The 19,651-nt window shown below is 33.1% G+C and overlaps 1 protein-coding gene across 3 annotated transcripts in view; it reads left to right on the top strand.

Moving 5' to 3' along the window:
• The first annotated feature begins 2,928 nt into the window (after window positions 1-2,928).
• Window positions 2,929-19,651, top strand: part of LOC125663286 (platelet endothelial aggregation receptor 1-like) — a 65,196-nt gene continuing 48,473 nt past the window's right edge. Inside the window, exon 1 of one of the 3 annotated variants that reach the window (XM_056146246.1) lies at window positions 2,929-3,293. In XM_056146246.1, the coding sequence (XP_056002221.1) occupies window positions 3,239-3,293 (55 nt within the window). In that variant the 5' untranslated portion in view covers window positions 2,929-3,238. Of the gene's footprint in view, window positions 3,294-11,169; window positions 11,233-11,400; window positions 11,520-19,651 lie in introns of those variants that run through there. The other 2 variants (XM_056146245.1, XM_056146247.1) reach the window with 2 other exon arrangements.

Below are 19,651 nucleotides of genomic sequence, written 5' to 3' on the forward strand. Positions count from 1 at the left end.
AAGGGTGTTTCTTAGGTCAAAAGTTGATACAATGACATAGAATTACGTCCACCAAGTTTTTGAACGTACCAACTTCGTATGGGTCAGTTGCAGAGTCCTGAATAGCTTGACTATTTATTTTCCCTTCGAGAAATTGTTGCCTAATCGGTCAGTCATTGGAGAGAGAGAGAGAGAGAGAGAGAGAGAGAGAGAGAGAGAGAGAGAGAGATGGCGTGTGTGGAAATGTTTGAGAGAAGGTCTTTTGAAGATATGGCGTGTTTATGAGAGAGGGGGTAAATATTTTGACTTCTACGATATATATATGTTTTATGTTTTTTTTTGTATGTTTGTTTGTTTTATGCTTCTTCGAAAACTTTTCACTTAAAATGAGACGACACCAGTTGTACATGAAGTGCTTAAGGTCCTAGTATTGAAGTTCCATTAATGTATCAACGCCCGCCGTGACGCGGGACCTTCTTTTTATGATCAATAAAAAGTAAAGATAACAAACAGTGATCAATCTCATAAATCCTATAAGGAATACAAAATCAATCAAGAGTATAGGACAACCAGAGGAAAGGAGCATATACATGTATACGTCTTGTAGCTTTGACTCGGTCATGGCATGAGCGGGGTTTAAACTCACGACCTCCTGGTTATCGAGTGAACGGTGTGCCTGCCACTGAGCTTCCACGACTGATATTGTGTGTTCCTATTTCTCAGCAAGTATTAGAATAAATGTTGGTATTTTTTCTGAATATATCACCTATAAAATGACATTGCACTCCAAATACCAAGCATATAATATTGGAATGTATAAGCCAACAATCAATGTTTATGATGTTTATATTCTCAAAGTTCTTGGGGTATTTCTTATGCCAAGTAAATACAAATACCGAATAATTCCGTTATGTTTCGATTCGGGAAAAATTATATTGGTGATAACCCATGCTTCTTAGACAATCTGTAAGCCACCTGAAGTTGATGTCGCCATTTTTTTAATGATTGCAAGATACTAACAACTATAAGCATTTTTTAAAACTCCGCCACAATAAAGAAATTTAGAGACAGAAATGAGAAATTGCTGTAAAATATCGTTACTGGTGTAAAATATATTTTTTTGCGTTTTTATTATTATATTTCTACGTCTGAAACGTTTTCCACGAAAAATTGTGCATTTTTTCCCGCTATGTGGCCTATCTTATCTGGTTATATCCTGTCTAATCGGTACAAAAGCAGCAGTTTTGTATGAATTTAAAATTATTTCTTATATTTGTGATACAACCCCCCCCCCCCCCCCACCTAGAATTTCGGACATCTCAGAACATTGCTTGGGGATAACTCGTGAATATTACGCCAAAATTAACACCAAAGTGGCTACCGACGTGAGTTTAACATAGAATAGTCCATTGAATATACTACAGATGCTATTGAATATAAAAATAATGATGGTCAATTCATGTGCAATTTTCCCGCTTTCTGGTGTCAAGAAAGGATCACAAATTCTGGAAAAAAATAATTGCACTTCAAAATATTCGAGCATGTCAAAATCGTCATTCTCAATAACTGCATTTATCTTAAAGGCATTAATTTGATTATTTACCTTCTTTGGGCTTAATTTTTTTCTTCCAGAGCTTTGCAAAGTTCACACCGGTTTTTCATGCCTTTGTCAACAACTTTCATTCAGTAAAACATACAAGTTCTCGTTAGCACCCTTGACTATCAAAACACAGATATTGCATTCACAAACTAAACAGTGTCCAGGTTGGAAGCTTATTTCAAACTCGGCACGTGGTAATAAAAAGAGATTTGACATGAAACATTTATAAAAACTAGAAGCGTGTTTCAATTAAGAAACAAAATCTAGATGGAAAACGTAATATGAACAAAAAAAAACAAACCAATGTGTTCGTTAAGGAGTCGAACCCGGTCGTTCTAACAATAGAAAACATCTTTACATATAAGAGTCGACGACCTTATACACTGAACCACGCAGTAGATCATACATTACTATAGAAAATTAACGTATAGGTGAAGTTGAAAATAATACCAGTGAAGTTGTTTCGATTTTTTTTTTAAATTTACAAAAAAATGCCCTCGTGAAACAAAATTTCAAGGCGACAGCTTTTTAGAGGAAAACTCGAAGAACATGTTCATGTTAACTTTAATTTGGTTTACAAAGGCAGTTGTTCTGAAATTAAAGGATACCCATCCCTTTTAACGTTAAACATCATATAAATCGCTTATTGCTTGATTTAAACTCAAAATAGTTTGGCTAATTTTTTTCAATACTGGACTTTTAAACTTATTTTCAAAAATTATTGAATCAAGATATGCGTTCCAATTGGTTTTATCATATATCTGAATAACTTAAACTTTTCGATCTTTCATGTAACATCTTTAGGAAATTTAACATGAGACGTTCAACACCTTCTTTGAATTGCATATACATGTATGATGTAGACGTACAAAGAAAAAATAGTAGAGAACTATATGTATGCAGGGAATGAAAGGAATATATGATGGAGGGAATTATGAAATATGTTTATTGTACAAAAATTAGTCATTGCTTCCATTGTTTACATGCTTTTTTAAATCACTGAATATATATATATATATATATATATATATATATATATATATATATATATATATATATATACATCCGTATATCAAGAAATAAACACATATACTTATGTTTTGGTGAGAAATTTGTTCCGAATAGTTTTCCATACCAAACAAGTAAACAAGTATCTGAGACGCAATCAAGTGTTTGAGGGTTTGTGAATATTCAACTAGTAAAGAATTATACGTTGACAAAAATATGTATATTTAAACACGCGTATGTTTGATGTAAAACTTATACGGTACCAATGTTGATGCACCAGATGCGCATTTCGACAAATAATGTCTCGTCAGTGATGCTCAACCGAAATGTTTGAAATCCGAAATAACTATGAAGTTTTAGATCTAAATATAGCCAAAAACAGCGTGCCAAAAAAGTGGAGCCAAATTCGTCCAAGGATAAGAGCTATGCATGAGGGAGATAATCCTTAATTTTGAAATGAATTTCTAAATTTTATAACAGCAATTAAATATACATCCGTATATCACGAAATAAACACATAGAGGAAGTACTCTTGGCTCTAGAGAAATGAAATATATGACGCCGAGAATCATGGGAATTTTAGTTTGTTTTATTTATAGTCGTGATTGGTGTTGAAGGATTTGTATTCTTCCAGAGTGAGGAAATGTTACCATGGTAACCATCATCTGTCAGATATTGCTGTGTGTAATATACACCACAGCGTATGGTATGTTTCTCTCCCTTTTCTATCCCTCATTCATACTTCATATTGAATGTGGATTGATATTGTAAAGGAATAGGGAAATCCATTTCCACGAGAATGTACATATTTACGAAGAGTGATCAATCTCATAAAACCTATAAAGAGTAGAAAATTAGAAGTGGGGCAAACATAGAATACCTGGACATACAAAACGGTGGAATCAGGTGCATACGAGGAGTAAACCTTTCCCATATTATTCACAATGATTGTGAATGATGGATTCAAAACCCTTTTGATCAAATAAGTCGAGAGAGGTTGTCTAAGTTGTTAGATCTTGTAACCAATCCCATTGTATATTTGTACAATAAAATGCATCGATGTTCAAATCAATAATTCGAGTTATACGACTGTCTATCTCATTTGAGGATTTCATGTCTTTTATAAATCACTGTATATATCAAATCACATAGTTTTTTTTATACCCTACCGTGAAGAATATTCATTTCAAAATTAAGGATTATCTCCCTCATGCATAGCTCTTATCCTTGGACGAATTTGGCTCCACTTGTTTGGCACACTGTTTTTGGCTATATTTAGATCTAAAACTTGATAGTTATTTCGGATTTCAAACATTTCGGTTGAGCATTACTGAAGAGACATTATTTGTCGAAATGCGCATCTGGTGCATCAAAATTGGTACCGTATCAGTTTTACATTATGACCCCTGGGTCGAGGCCTCTGCTGTTGGACTGTTAGTCCCCGAGGGTCTCTACAGCCCAGTAGCTAAGTACTTCGTTACTAGCTTGAAAATACGGATGTATATTTAATTGCTGTTATAAAATTTAGAAATTCATTTCAAAATTAAGGATTATCTCCCCCATGCATAGCTCTTATCCTTAGACGAATTTGGCTCCACTTGTTTGGCACGCTGTTTTTGGCTATATTTAGATCTAAAACTTGATAGTTATTTCGGATTTCAAACTTTTCGGTTGAGCATCACTGAAGAGACATTATTTGTCGAAATGCGCATCTGGTGCATCAAAATTGGTACTGTATAAGTTTTACATCATTCCAGTTGGGCGCCCGATCGATCACTTACAGATGCATGTATACATGTTTCTTGAGTTGTTTGAGTTTTTAGATACGATAGTTCACTATACATCTCATCATCAACTTCTAAAAGTTATTTTTTTCGCGGGGTTACAAATTTAAGAATTTCAAAAATTAGGATCCTCTTATTTCAATTAGTGGGATATTGGATGATAACTTCATATATCGTGTATTACAGCAATGATATACAGAAGATACACAATCAAATTGTATGTTTTCGCCTTGTTGATGGATTTATTTTAATATGTACCACATAAGCATTTTTTCTGTATCTGTATCAAAAATATATAGTTAGTGATTTTACAGAAATACATTTACGCAGGTCGATATCATGTTGATCATCAAAGCTTCTTAGCATTGGTCTGTCTTTCTTTTTATTCTACGTATGGAAAATGTAGATAAACAAAGACATCCTTCCGTGTTTGTAAAAGGGCATAAAAACGAACAAACAATAAAAACTATTTTAAAAAATAAAAAAATGATTTTCAGATTATTATGCACTGTTAATTCAGGAAATTTTGAATACATACAAAACAGAAAACACAAATTGGAAACAAAATTGTAAAGTGCTATCCTTCCCCCATTATAAAACCAGCTAACGTATTTACTTCCTTTTTTATTCATTAAGATATGATATCCTGATTCCATAATCACGTAGCAATTTAACACAACTAGGAAGTTTAAAACTTGACAGAATATGTATTGAAATTGCTTATGGGATTTCCAAGATTATTTTTAAGATATTTATATATTAACGTTATATAATTGGTATTCACGAGCTTCTATCGATATCTAATTCAATTTCGAACATTGGGATATAGTTACATTAAAGAGAGCTATTTTCATTATTCTATAACTTAAAAGAAAACTGAAGGATCATCATATGTGTCAGATTCCCTGTTTACGGACCCAATATTTCATGAAAGGTAACAATAATGAGCAGTAATCAATCCGAGTTTTTTTTTTTTAGCTAGCAGAGATTTTTAAGGCTCATTTGGGGCCCGAATTTTGGCCCTTCCCCCTCCTAAAAATAACTTTTTTTACCAATAGCTTGCATTTTCCCTCATAATAAAATTCTGAAAGGAAAACGTATTTGAAAATAAAAAATAAACATTCGATGTGAATTATACACATAAGATTTAACAAAGAGTTATGAGAGTGATGATTTGGATAAACTAGTTGAACATTTCAGAAGGTTAAAGATAATTGGATGTGTAAATTAAAGATAAGATAATGTTTGATATGATTTTCAAATTATTTACGATAAAAATTAATTTTTCCAATTTGACTAAAATGTCGACAATTTTTCCTAATTCGAAAGCCACGGGACCCTTGTAAACATGTAGAAAAATGTAGAAAAAATCACTGCCTGAATATCTTAGAGGTGAGATCAGGTTCCTAAGATGAGTAAAGAACCACTGTTGACCGGTCTTGATCAGGTAAACGAAATGCCCGGTATACTGTAGTCAAAATCAGTGTGCGATAAACGGTCTAACAATAGGTGTGAGACATGTCAGACAGCATTTGACCCAATGGTAGATTGCATTTGCAAACTAAATCATCACAGCAAAAAAAAAAAAAAATAGAATTTGGGAAATGCTAATGAAAAATGATACTGTTGAAACTCCTGCACTGTCAACTTGTTTAACAGCAGCATGTCTCCATTTCAAAACTGCTCATACGCAGAACAAGCTCTTATGTGTCAAATCGGTTGAGAGATATAAATATAATATGTACGTTATGATGGGATGTTGCTAAATAAACATGGGAATTTGACGATATAGAGGCAGAAATTGCCCCGTTTGTCACAAAGGTAAATTGCTAGTTTGTCGTCAATAACATTTTTCCAATAAAATATTTAAGTAGGAAGCAAATACTTTCAGACCGCATATCTTTATCATTGGTGAAGGGACTATTGTAGACAACGAAAATAACAAGACAAATGCAGTCACTAGAGGTAGAATTCAAACCATTATATTCACGAACCGCATGATCTATATTGATTTTGATAAGCGATAAGGTCTAAATGTAATATCAATTGAGCTGGCGGCCACACCTTAATCTATATGGCGGCCGCGACAACATTGATATGGCGGGGTTACTAATTTAACTGACGGCCGTCAATTCGTCTATCTAGCGACGGTGACGTAATTGATATGGCGGCTTTCAATTTAGGAAAAATAACTGCTTAGTAAAGATGTTTAAAAGTGTTACAAATCGTACACATACACGTAGCATTGTTTATCAAAGTCTTGGGTCAACAGGAGGAGAAATTGTCTTCTGAAATTGTTGACAAGCATAAATAAGACCTAAGTATTTCTCTGTTGCTCAAATGGCATGATCCTAAATTGGAGGGTGTGTGGTTTCGTCCTTTAGTTCACCAGTTCCTCCAATGTTACAGCCGTACTATATAACTTAATGTGCGTGTAAAAAAATAACGGAAAACTAAGGTACAGCCACGTAGGTCTATGTAATACTATGGTGTCGGTTCAAAACCCCATTGTGACAAAAATGTTTCACTCTTCTATTCTACCAGTAATGTCCAATCATATAACGTATATTAAAAACTGGTGTTGCGTATCTATTTGCAACAATGATGGACTTTCAAATTAACCTAGCTTCTAAAACAGACACGGTAATATACGTCACGCTTTCTTGACGAAAAGGTTTAGAGTGCACGTGAGATGTCACAAAAAGTGATATATTCATGGAATATGTTGTATGTCTCCTTAACTACACGTTAATTATTTTCTCGTGTGCGAATATATCTGTAAACATTTAAGATTATTAACATTTACATCACTTTGCAGCAGGATCGGCAAACAGTTAGTGCTGTTAATTGCATAACGTATGTTTGGGAGGGTGGTACGAAAATTGAAAACCGTTCATTTTGGAAGAGAGAGAGAGAGAGAGAGAGAGAGAGAGAGAGAGAGAGAGAGAGAGAGAGAGAGAGAGAGAGAGAGAGAGAGAGAGAGATAGAGAGAGAGAGAGAGAGAGAGAGAGAGAGAAAGAGAGAGAGAGAGAGAGAGAAAGTGAGAGAGAGAGAGAGAGAGAGAGAGAGAGAGAGAGAGAGTAGATGGCGGTTGCCAGAAAAAGTGAAATTGATGTTACATATTCGAAACCCTGGTACCTACCACACTACTCATATATCTATGTCGATTTCCTTTAGTATGATCATAGTATATGCTGCAGATTGATTTCTTTGAACTTGGTAAAAGGGTATAGGAACTCTCATTGATAAATACACACTGCAAATACTTCAATATTGTCAAACCTGAAATACACATGTTTGAGTTGTACGAAACATTATATAGACTATTTGATTGAATATTTTTTAACGTCCCTCTCAAGAATATTTCACTCATATGGAGACGTCACCACTACCGGTGAAGGGCTACAAAATGTAGGCCTATGTTCTGCGCTTAGGGCCATTGATCAGGGATGCATCTTTATCGTGCCCCACCTGTTGTGACATGTGACCTCAGGTTTTGCGGTCTCATCTGAAGGACCGCCCATTTAGTCGCCTCTTACGACAAGCAAGGGTACAGGGGACATATTGTAAATAAGATCCCGACGGGATTATAGTCTAACAAACCAGAAACTCTTTGTCATGTTTGAGCATTAGAATGATGCAGTGGTGCTGATATCGTATCAATTATATTTAATAAAGACGAATCATTAAGGTCGACAAGTGATGAAGTATGCACTATGTGAAATAACATTGCTTATAGATTGAGACCACTTTACAGAATGCAATAAAAGAAGAACAAATAGTATCTATAGTTTGACAATAAGATATATCTTTATCCTCTTTTAGCATTCAGCTATGTCTTATTATGTTATGTGTACTATTTATATGTCACGTTTAGACGCTGACAAATATGATGTTTGGTACTCATTTGATGTATTTTTCGATCAGATGTGCTTATTGAAATTGTTACCTTTATCTTAACACTGGGATATCAAGAGTCAGGAACCAACATTTTAAGAAGCGTTATAGTAATTAGTGTAATGTTTGATAATGCGAGTTTAATATGCTAATACGTTACATTGAGTATTTGGGATGATTTGAAACATCTACGGTCGCTTCGAGTTCTATCGACACAGCGTCGTCAACTTCGATAAATGAATTTACAGCTGTACGTGCTTATGAGGAGGAATCCCAACAACCAATCAAGTTAATGATATCTCCCTTATTAAGTAGTGTTTAAAATTCATAAATGCGTCGTCTAATAAGTCGGTATAATGAATATTTTTAAGAGACTACATTTGTTTGGAACTACCGTTTGTCATATTGTTTTGTCCAATCCTGTGCAAGTTCATGGCACTGATGCAGCCTTCCATAGCAAGATGAGGAAAATCACCTCACGTTACAAAAGAACAAAGCTCGATGCCATATAGCATACATCTGGAGAAAATTTCCTGAGCAAAGTAGCATAGTAATATATGGCACCCTTCAATGTTTCGACGTTATAGTTCACCTAATTTGCGTTAATTATTCATATTTACAAGGAGCAAGGAAAGTTTCGTGTGTGGTTCATTCGGATTTCAATTGAAAAAAAAAAACTACCAGACGTTTTGGGTTTTTAATTATCTGTGTGCATATGTAAGTCTATCCACAACTGGCTGGGCCAGTTATAATTAAAGTATGACCTCTTTAGCCAGGTTCAACGCCAATACTTAGCTAGGTATCTGTCCATGTCTATGAATAACGGTCCTTTTCCATGTACCTAATAGTATCTGCAACTAGAATACCTCGTCTCGTGTTATCTCGTTCCAAAATTGTTGGCTGTGACAGCATATTTTCATCTAATTCATAGAAATAATTCAATTTGTATTTCAAAATGCGATTTAATGACATTATAATAAAACTAAACTTTATGTTCGTGATGCATACAACTATCAAACTTTTTCATATCATTCAACATGATGAACATACCATTAAGAAACTTTTTTTTACATTCCAATCTTTCTTATTGAGCAATGTTAAACATTTTTGGTTGAAGAAACAATGGGTTCAATTTTGTGCACAAAAAATAAAAATTACGTTGATCAACAGAAAGGTGCACAAAGAATGTGATTATTATCAATTCTATACAATGGGTGTTTAATAGTCTAATTGAATATTAATTTATCAGATATTATGGAAAGTTCTCTCACCATTATGCATCTAAAAGGCCATGAAACCATTTAATCTATCGATTTAGCAATGGGAAATTAAAAATGACATTCTATTCACTACCGATTTTCCAACTTGACTTGCTATATACGGGGTACACTTGCTATTTCTGCCAATCCACTCTACTACCAATGACACGGGGGTAATTGTTCTTTAAAAATTTGAAGTCGATGCGCCTTTTGCAACTTCATTATCATATCGATACCTTTATTTAAACAAACGTAAAACTAAATAAACGAAGAAATCATAACAAGGAGGTAATGGCAATAATATCAATAAGACTTACCCCACAAATCATGATTCATGGGATAATTATCAAAACTGGAAACATTAAATCCCCTCATACAAACAATTTATAATAGCTCATGGAATATATATCTTTAGAGTTTAGATACTCAATATCGCAATCGAATTGTGTGATATAGGGTATATCTACTTGTTTGAAGAAAAGAATTGCGCAATTTACGTAGTCTTGCTTATTAAAAATTGAAAGTGGGAGAAATCTGCGACTACAGGGAACATACGGATCATGTTTATAGACTACTATATCGGAAATGTATTGTCATGTACGTATAGGTTATAGAATTTGTATGAAAAATATGACAACCGAGTTTTTGGCGCGTAAACGTCCACGACAAAAACCGAGGTCGTCATATTTTCCAATATAAAGTATATAACCTTTTTATTATATACTTTAAATTTGATTTAGAAACTAACAACAATTTATAATTTTATTTTTAACAATTTCTTTATTGGTTTAACGGCGTAGTAATTCTTCTGTGTATTGATTGTAAGGTAATGTTTGCGGGTCGGAAAGTTTCCGGGCATATACCGTGTGATATATGCCCGCAAACTTTTAAAGAAGAAAAAAAGAAGAAATGGAATTGAAAGGATATAATAATGAGTTGTACGTCACAATGTCTTAGAAATAGGGTTTGTAGTTGGTTCAACATATATATCATCCGATTTGGGTATATTATAGTGGGATATCCATAAGTCATAAACTTAGTCAGGATAAAGTACATGTGCATAACAAACTGTATTGCAAATCAAGGGATGGGTTTCATTGTATGTCTAAAAAGTTCCTGCTGTAGTGGGAATCTGCATTAAATAGTTAGCGTTCGAAATATCATATATTTTAGTGGCATGTGTTTGCACAAAGACAATTTAAAATCCAAATGCACAATGGGCATGAAGGCACCACTAGCGTTCTTCAGTCGATGAGGAAATATTTAATGAAGTAGAAAATTTTCAATGGGAAAAGAAGTGGTCCACCTTAAGCAGCAAAACAAGAGATAGCAACTTATTTCTTTGTTGCTCATTTGAGATTAAAACATGGAAGATCAAGTGTTTGCATTAATTTACTGAACGCTAAGTTGCGTGTAATTTACTGACAGAGTATTGATCCCTGCAATCTGATAACATATTCGTTATAAAATATGGCATAATACCATCTCAAATATTATTTATTTCTATGGAGTATTGAAATGATTCACAATTGCATGTTTATATTCTCAAAGTTGAATGTTTGGCGGTTTAGTTAACAATGGTATTTTGTCCTCTCCTATTCATTATGTTTAAAGGGTTCACTTACTCAATTTACTTCCTTGTTCGGAATGGCTGTTCCGTATTGGTTCTGCTGTATTTTGTCACTGGGATTTATATATTGCTACGGTATGTACAGTGTTCTGTTGGTAGTTTGTCCTAGTGTTTATACGCCCGTCATTAGACATGCCGTATCATGTTATGGCGCTGTTCGTGCGTATGTCTGGTTGTTGGCTGTTTCATTTTCTCACTGTGATTTATATATTGCTACGGTATGTACACAGTGTTCTGTTGATATTTTTCCTTGTGTTTATACGCCCGTCATTAGACATGACGTATCATGTTATGGCGCTGTTTGTGAGTCTGTCTGGTTGTTGGCTGTTTCATTTTCTCACTGTGATTTATATATTGCTACGGTATGTACTGTCTTGATTATATTTATCGTTCAAAGCATCCATCAAAATTTGTCTATGTAGCCGTTGGTTGTCTATGATCTACTAATACGTATTTGTTGTGAGGTATGAAGTGTTTTCCAGTTGTAAAGAATGGGGAATTCTATGACTCAGCTTTTATAATTGATGAAAAATGATAATACAGATGATCCACAGCGTGTCCTTTTAGAATTTTTTCCGCAACATACAATTTTTTTCCGATTCTTGTTTTCAATTAATAAAGTATTGAAAAAAAAAATGAACGATAGGGTACAAACTTGGGAAGTCGCTGAACAAGTTGTTTTGAAATCCATCTCATCTGAGACGTTTTATACGTAAAAACGTGTCTGCAAAAATTAATAAATTGGGATCTTTTACCATGTTTAGCAAGTACAGCAGGTATTGGTTTATTTATTTCATAACATCGAAATATAGAAGTACAATGTTGGCTTGAAGATCAATAGTACAAAAGGAAAATATGTACAAACCCGCTGATGATTTGATGACATAATCGATGAATATTGGGATATACATAGAAAATTGATATGATGAAGGGCACTCTTTTCAAGGAGTTGAAAACTTGCGAAAAGAAACATTTTCCTTTTATAGCGTCACAAAACGACAGACATTGTGAAACTATGTACATGTCAGAAAGGATTAGATAACGGTATATAAATACATAATAAGATAAGAATGATTTGAGGTTTTACTTTAAAAACTGGTAATACTGGCGATTATCAGTCTAGTTGTTGGCTAGCTTCATTTTCAAATCATCACCTAATGTCATTTCTAACACAGACCTTATCAATGTACGCCTAAAGGTTCTTTTACATACACCGCGATGTGCTAATTCAAATATTAATTTCAAAAGACTAGTTTCCTACACATAAATGTTTGCAATTTTCGAATTAAATCACTTCATGATATGGGGCTCACGGCGGGTGTGACCGGTCAACAGGGGATGCTTACTCCTACTAGGCACCTGATCCCACCTCTGGTGTGTCCAGGGGTCCGTGTTTGCCCAACTCTCCATTTTGTATTGCTTGTAGGAGTTATGAGATTGATCACTGTTCGTTATCTTCACCTTTCATGACAACTTCATTTTTTTAACTCTCAAATGAATCTCCCTTTTAATTATCAGTGTTTAATTGCATGGGCGTTTGGGCTATGAGTTCAGACATCTCCCGAAATGAAAATCAGAACATAAACAAAAATAAATTATAATTAAATGTAACTACGATAACAACCTCTTTTTTAATATTAAAGTTACCCCTACCACTGTGTATAATTACAAGCAAGACCCAGTATGAGTCCACACATCCATGTAATATATATGAAAAGTTGAGACAAAATTTAACATGTTTTGTATGTATTTTATGCAGTAGGTACTGTATTTTTGAACCCCAGTAGATGCACATCCAAACTCCAACAAAAAAATCAAAGGTTGATTCCCAAGGTATATTGTTGGGTTTCATTTACCACTAATGAACATATGTACTTCATCATGTAAAACTTGCACGGTACCAATTTTGATGCACCAGATGCGCATTTCGACAAATAATGTCTCTTCAGTGATGCTCAACCGAAATGTTTGAAATCCGAAATAACAATGAAGTTTTAGAGCTATTATAGGAAAAAACAGTGTGCCAAAAAATGTGAAGTCAAATTCGTCTAAGGATAAGAGCTATGCATTAGGGAGATAATCCTTAATTTTGAAATAGATTTCTAAATTTTATAACAGCAATTGAATATACATCCGTATTTTCAAGGTAGAAACGAAGTATTTAGCCACTGGGCTGTAGAGACCCTCGGGGACTAACAGTCCACCAGCAGAGGCCTCGATCCAGGGATCATGATGTAAAACTTACACGATACCAATTTTGATGCACCAGATGCGCATTTCGACAAAGTATATCTCTTCAGTGATGCTCAACCGAAATGTTTGAAATCCGAAATAACAATGAAGTTTTAGAGCTATTATAGGAAAAAACAGTGTGCCAAAAAATGTAAAGTCAAATTCGTCTAAGGATAAGAGCTATACATTTAATTCAGTTCGTTCTGTTAGAATGCTCAGCAAAACAATAATTCACGAGAACACAAACGACAAAGTACACATGCTATACTAATGTTCGACGAAATGCGGATAATTCAACATTATATTGGACTCTGAGGAATAAATACATAATTGTTTCCATAGCATGGCATGAACAAAGTTTACAATATCCATACAGTCAGAAATGTTATCAACACAATAAATATAGAATGTGCCTCGGTCAATACCTTATGATTTAACTTACCTATTTTACTGTCTAACCATTTGCACATTTTATTTCAATTTATGTTCAAGCAATTTTTTTTCAGAAATTAATTCCTGAAAAATCATTCATATTTAAAGTACCCCCACCTTTTTTGTTAGATGAAAGTCGTCAATTATATTTGAAAAATCTAAATTATTTTTAATTTTTAACAGATCTTAAGAGCCATTCTCTGTAAGCATCAAAACATGTGGAAAACGACCGACACGGATTTTGACGAAATTTTACACAAAGTATACATACTTCAGTCCTTTAATCATGACACCTTTAAAAATGGGAATTGACTCGTGTTTCCATGGCAACAAGACATCCAATTTTGTACAAAGACGTGCCCCTCAGTAAATATTGAATTTTCCTTTATAAAAATGTGTATATTCATTTTTCATTTAATTTCCATTGCTATTTAATTAAGCTATGTTGTGTATAATTTTTAAAAATAAAATTAATTTGCTGCAACACCTTAACATGAAATGTATGCCCTCAAATACCCCCAAATCCCACTGAAAATGAGAAAAAAATTGTTTCAATTTTGTGTAGAAACACAACCACTGGTGGATTGTTCTTACATTGACAAATGTGTATCGTATCTACTAGAATAACATATCAAAAAATTAGAGATGTCATATTTCATTTAAGAAAATAAATTGATTTTAAAATTTGCACTATTGCGAAAACATGCGAGTTTTTCCGAAATCTAGATCACCTCGACTCTTGACTGCAATGCGTATTCCAAGTATATTCATGGTCAAGACAAGTTACGTCCCTTTTCTGAAGTGAAAGTAGAAGTTCGTGAGTGGTGATTTGGATATTTTGAGCTGGTTTAAGTCTTTAAATCAACTAGAATTTTACATTTGATACTTAAGTGTTTGTCGGAGACCGTTATGCTCTCGATGGGTAGCTTTCAATGATGATGTATCAGTGGATTTACGCTGCGATCGTGATTACAACAGGGAGAACTTGTATGCAAAAACTTCTGAGAAGATTAGCCGAAAAAGAAACGCATAGGTGGCATTAAATGTGTTCAATGCTGTTGTCATAACAATTCAGATCCGTAAGTACTTTACTATCATTCATTTTGCCTCAGTTTGTAAAATAACTAGACAGTAAACAAATATATTATATAGTTCATCCATTTCCACATGCAATTCACCGTTGAATATAAACTTCAAGCAAAATCTTGTATATGAGAAATGCCTGTGCCGATAGGTGTTTGTGAATAAGATTTATCACATTAACTTTAATGTTTGTAAATATTCATAAATCTGTCAATTTAATTTCATTTTGAAGTTTCCAATTGCCAATTCTGATGTTATTTAAACTTATCAATCAGCAAGAAATATTTATTTTTCTTAATATACATTTGTAGCTCTGACAGTCAGGGGTGCAGATTCAAGATTGGATGTTCTAAATGAAATTAAGACAGAAATATTTTCTGTGAGGAATGTATAAGACTCAGCATCATCATTATGACAACAGAGTTGTGGGTCATTAAAATTTAAGTGGATCCAACATGGTTGGAACTTGTTTAAAGATTGTTCAACTGGAATGTGTCCACTGAGAAAATCACAGAGGCTGAAACTGTTGGAGAATATCTGACAACCTGTTTTTTGAATTTCTCATCCCCTTTCATGAAAGGAACTGTACTCAACTGAACAATGCAACTGTGCATGTCCATAGTTTACAGAAAAATACTGATATACATTGTATATGCAAAAACAAATATAGTGTGTTAGTCATTGTTTACAAACTCATTTTTAGATAAAGCTTGAACATATGATTGAAGATTGTTTAATTTATTTTCTGGAATGACTGAGAGCTTCACAGACGGCAATTTAAAATGTACAATTTTAATCTAATACAAAACAATCAGGATAAGTCTGAGAGAAACAGGACAACTTTAAATTGATATTCTTAATATAACCAAGATGGACAAAAAATTTGCTTTTAAAAACAAAATAATACCCCACCCCCCACCCCGAATTGGAAGTTGGGCAGTATTGTTTGTAATGCGTGCATCTTATAAGTCATTCATCTACATGTACGACACATAAACTCACATCACAATTTTGATACAAAACCAAAGCCTATTTTTAACAATAGCAATCCCCCACCCCTGTAAATTGTGTTGTTATAAACAATGGATGTTTTGGGAATTTTAATGGGCATTGATTTTGCATTGCAAGTCTTTTTTAATGTCATCGTCACAGAATCTGGTATTCATGGAAATGAATGAAATTATTTGCAACAGAGTAATTAGAAAAGTGCACTTATGTACTTATGGAGAAAGCACTGACACAAGCCAAAAGGCCATCCATATTCAGTTGTTTTTCCCCCACTAAAGTTGGATTAATCGAGAAATAAAGAAATGAAATGAAAGGGCATATTAATGATTGGGTATGCATTCTTTTCCCAACATTTTCTCGACACTGATTTTTATCAGCTACCCACATACATATGTACTAACGATTTCTAAATTGTTTTGTGTGTCAACTAAAGCTGCAAGGTATCAGGAAGATGATGTTACTTAGGTCATAATCTACTTACACCAGTACACCACCCTTTCATTTCATTTCTGTTTAATCATTTGAATTTAATTATTACAAAGGGGAAAATATGAAGAAAAATGTGTTACTATGGAAAAATCAACCATAATCATTGAAAACAATTTAATGTTCATGTACTTCAGTAGATTTATTCTACAATATCATAACTTCATCTTTGTATTCTATATATACTAATATACTAATTAAGAAGGAATTCAATTTGCAGTTTAGTTGCTATAGAAACCTACTTCCATGGAAACAGTATGTTGACGATTTAGATTTCTTTTCATTTACATTTTAAAGTACAAGTATTTTACCTACTTATACTCAGTTGAGTCAGTTTTGACCAGAGATGGCTAGTCCAAAAGTCCTGTTATGAAAATGTTGGTAATCTGACTGTTTTGTCTCCATGGAAACATTAAGTAGGAACTGTTATGAAACAGCTGCTACAGTTCCTATTTAATGTTTCCATGGAGACAAAACAGTCAGATTACCAACATTTCATCACTAATACTATAATTCAAATGATTAAACAGTCATATAATGCTTTTACAGGAAATACCTAGAGATAAATAGATATAAATCTTGTGAAAAGTAAAAATTCTATTCAATACAAAGTAATTCAAACACATTAAAAAAAATTCATTTTCATATTAAATGTAATGATCTTCTACCAATGCCTTTTGACTTGAAGATTTTTTTCAAATGTTTGCTACACCAACTAATCCAACTTATGACTAATCCATGGAAATTATGAAATTTGTACTTTATAGCAATTATTAAGATTATGACAGAACACTTTCACTTAATAATAGGCACACACGTTTCTGCTTCCTGACACAAATCAGTGTTATAGTCAGCACTTTTCTTCAAAACTAAGGAACCATATACATTTATCTTATAATGGTTGCTATGGTAACAAAAGAATTAATCATTTATATGGCTAATTTAACTAGACTTTTACATCAATTTACATTTTCAAATATAATATGACAATGAGTTTACACTATCCCATGGTAATAAGCAGATCTGTAATGCTTTCTGATACAAATTAGCATACTAGATTACTTATTAAGAGCCATTCTCTGTAACCACTTAAACATTTATATAAGGGGTCCGGCACGCACTGTCACCGATTTTTTTCAAATTCGGCACATCGACTTAATCTGGCATACGTAATGTAAAACCATCATAATTTGGTTGCTATGCAACTCTGTTGCCATGGTAATACGTGCATGCCATTCAGGTCACAAAAGAGTCAATTTTCGCATGAAAAATGACATTTTTCATTGAACTATACTGGATTAACCTATTTGAGTTCTTATTTAATCATTATCAAATGATACTATATAGCATTTTTATTTTTTAGTTTGATATTTAGTTGAAGGTTTGAATAATTCTGTTATATTTTCATTCTGTCTGGAAAAGAGGGTTGTTTGATACATTCTGAAAAAGCTAATTTAGAGGCACATTTGAATGATGGATAAAAACTCCCACATTCAGCTTGAAATCTATAAATGCTTGTACAACATACATTAGATATAGTACTATCATATAACAATGAGACATGTTTGGGAATCTACCATCTAAGCTGTGTTTCCATGGGAACAAAATGATGCATTTCGTCATGATATGACAGTAGAGATGCATTTTTCAATGTAATTCAAAATTCAATTTTCTATGTATTCAAAGTATATAATCTTAATAACCGATTGCTACTGATGTTAGATTTTAAATTTTAACAAGTGTAATATGAGAATTCATGTTGGTTGCCATGGAAACGAAAATTGCTATTTCTTTTCAAATTCGAAATTCATGCAAAATAAATAAATTTTTAGACCAAAAAAAAACAACAACTTTTATAGACAGATTCAACTGTAGTCAATGTTATAGTTGATAAATTATTAATACTGATAGTTAATTCATATTACATTGTTGATATGGTAACAAACTATCATATAACAGCAAACTCGATGTTCACATTCTTTTCAAGTAAATCTCATTTTGTTATACATCATGCATGTTCTTCAATCATACACACTCCTAATTTGTAACAGATAATTAGATCAATGCATAGTTTTTGGTTTTTTTCTTCTTTTTTTCTTCAAATGTGCATGATTTCTATTTGTGTATTGTACATGTATCACAAATTGCAAATGTATATCTTAAGAATTCATCAAAATAACTACCATATCTAGAAAATGCATATTTGAATATTTCAGTTATTTCAAACTATCATGTACATTTTTTCACCTTACCAATCGAATTAAGTGTGACATTGAAATCGAATAATTGATCTTAAAAATTGTTCAAGTTAAATAAACTAAATAAGATACATAAAGATTGTAATTTATCATAGATTCACGAGGAATTACCCCCTCTATGCAGTTCAATATTAGCTCTGCTTACTATGTATGTGCAAGAAATGTTATGCCAGTACCATATATGAAATCTATTAAACTAACATTGTTTATTACATGACTTGACAATTTACAGTTACTTATGAGGAAGTATTTTGACCTTGACTCGTGACCTTGGCATTTGATTAAAAACAATTGAGGGCCTCTGTTTTCTAGAGTATGGACGTTCATCATGGTCACTCGTTTAACGTATCTTTTTAAACATAGGTATGCGAATTATATTTCAACATCATAAGAAGACCTTGCTTATAACTATAACATACCAATGATGTTCATATTGAAGTCATTTAGTATGCTGGAAAAGTCAATATCTTTAATATCTGACATCGTTGGAACCTACGGGTTGATTCATTGATTATCATTTAACGTACCGCCGAAGAATTTTTCACTCATATGGAGACGTCACCATTGTCAGTGAGGGTTGCAAAATTTAGGCCTATGCTCGGCGCTTAATTACGGCCTTTGAGCAGTGGGTTCCGATGATAAATATTTCATAATCGTATCCTATTATAAATAGTATCCCTTTATTTTAGAATCATATATTACAAAATAGACAAGATAAGCACACACAATCTTTTTCATTTTCTAATTTTGCGCATATATAGTCATCATGGCTAATCGTCTTCTCAATGGCATAGAGACAACTAAAATATAATGTGATCTGCTGTCCTGATAGAAATTCTTTCCGGTTAAATGAACCACACCCTATCATATCCTTTGAGGCAACATAAGCATCGAACATACACTGATGCTTCTAACTTGGCCCCCACCAAAATGACAATATGACACTTCCTACAAAATCAATAGATAATATTAATTTTAAGAGAAATACCAAGATG

Source organism: Ostrea edulis, chromosome 8 (genome assembly GCF_947568905.1).
Source record: "Ostrea edulis chromosome 8, xbOstEdul1.1, whole genome shotgun sequence".
Taxonomy (NCBI): domain Eukaryota; kingdom Metazoa; phylum Mollusca; class Bivalvia; order Ostreida; family Ostreidae; genus Ostrea; species Ostrea edulis.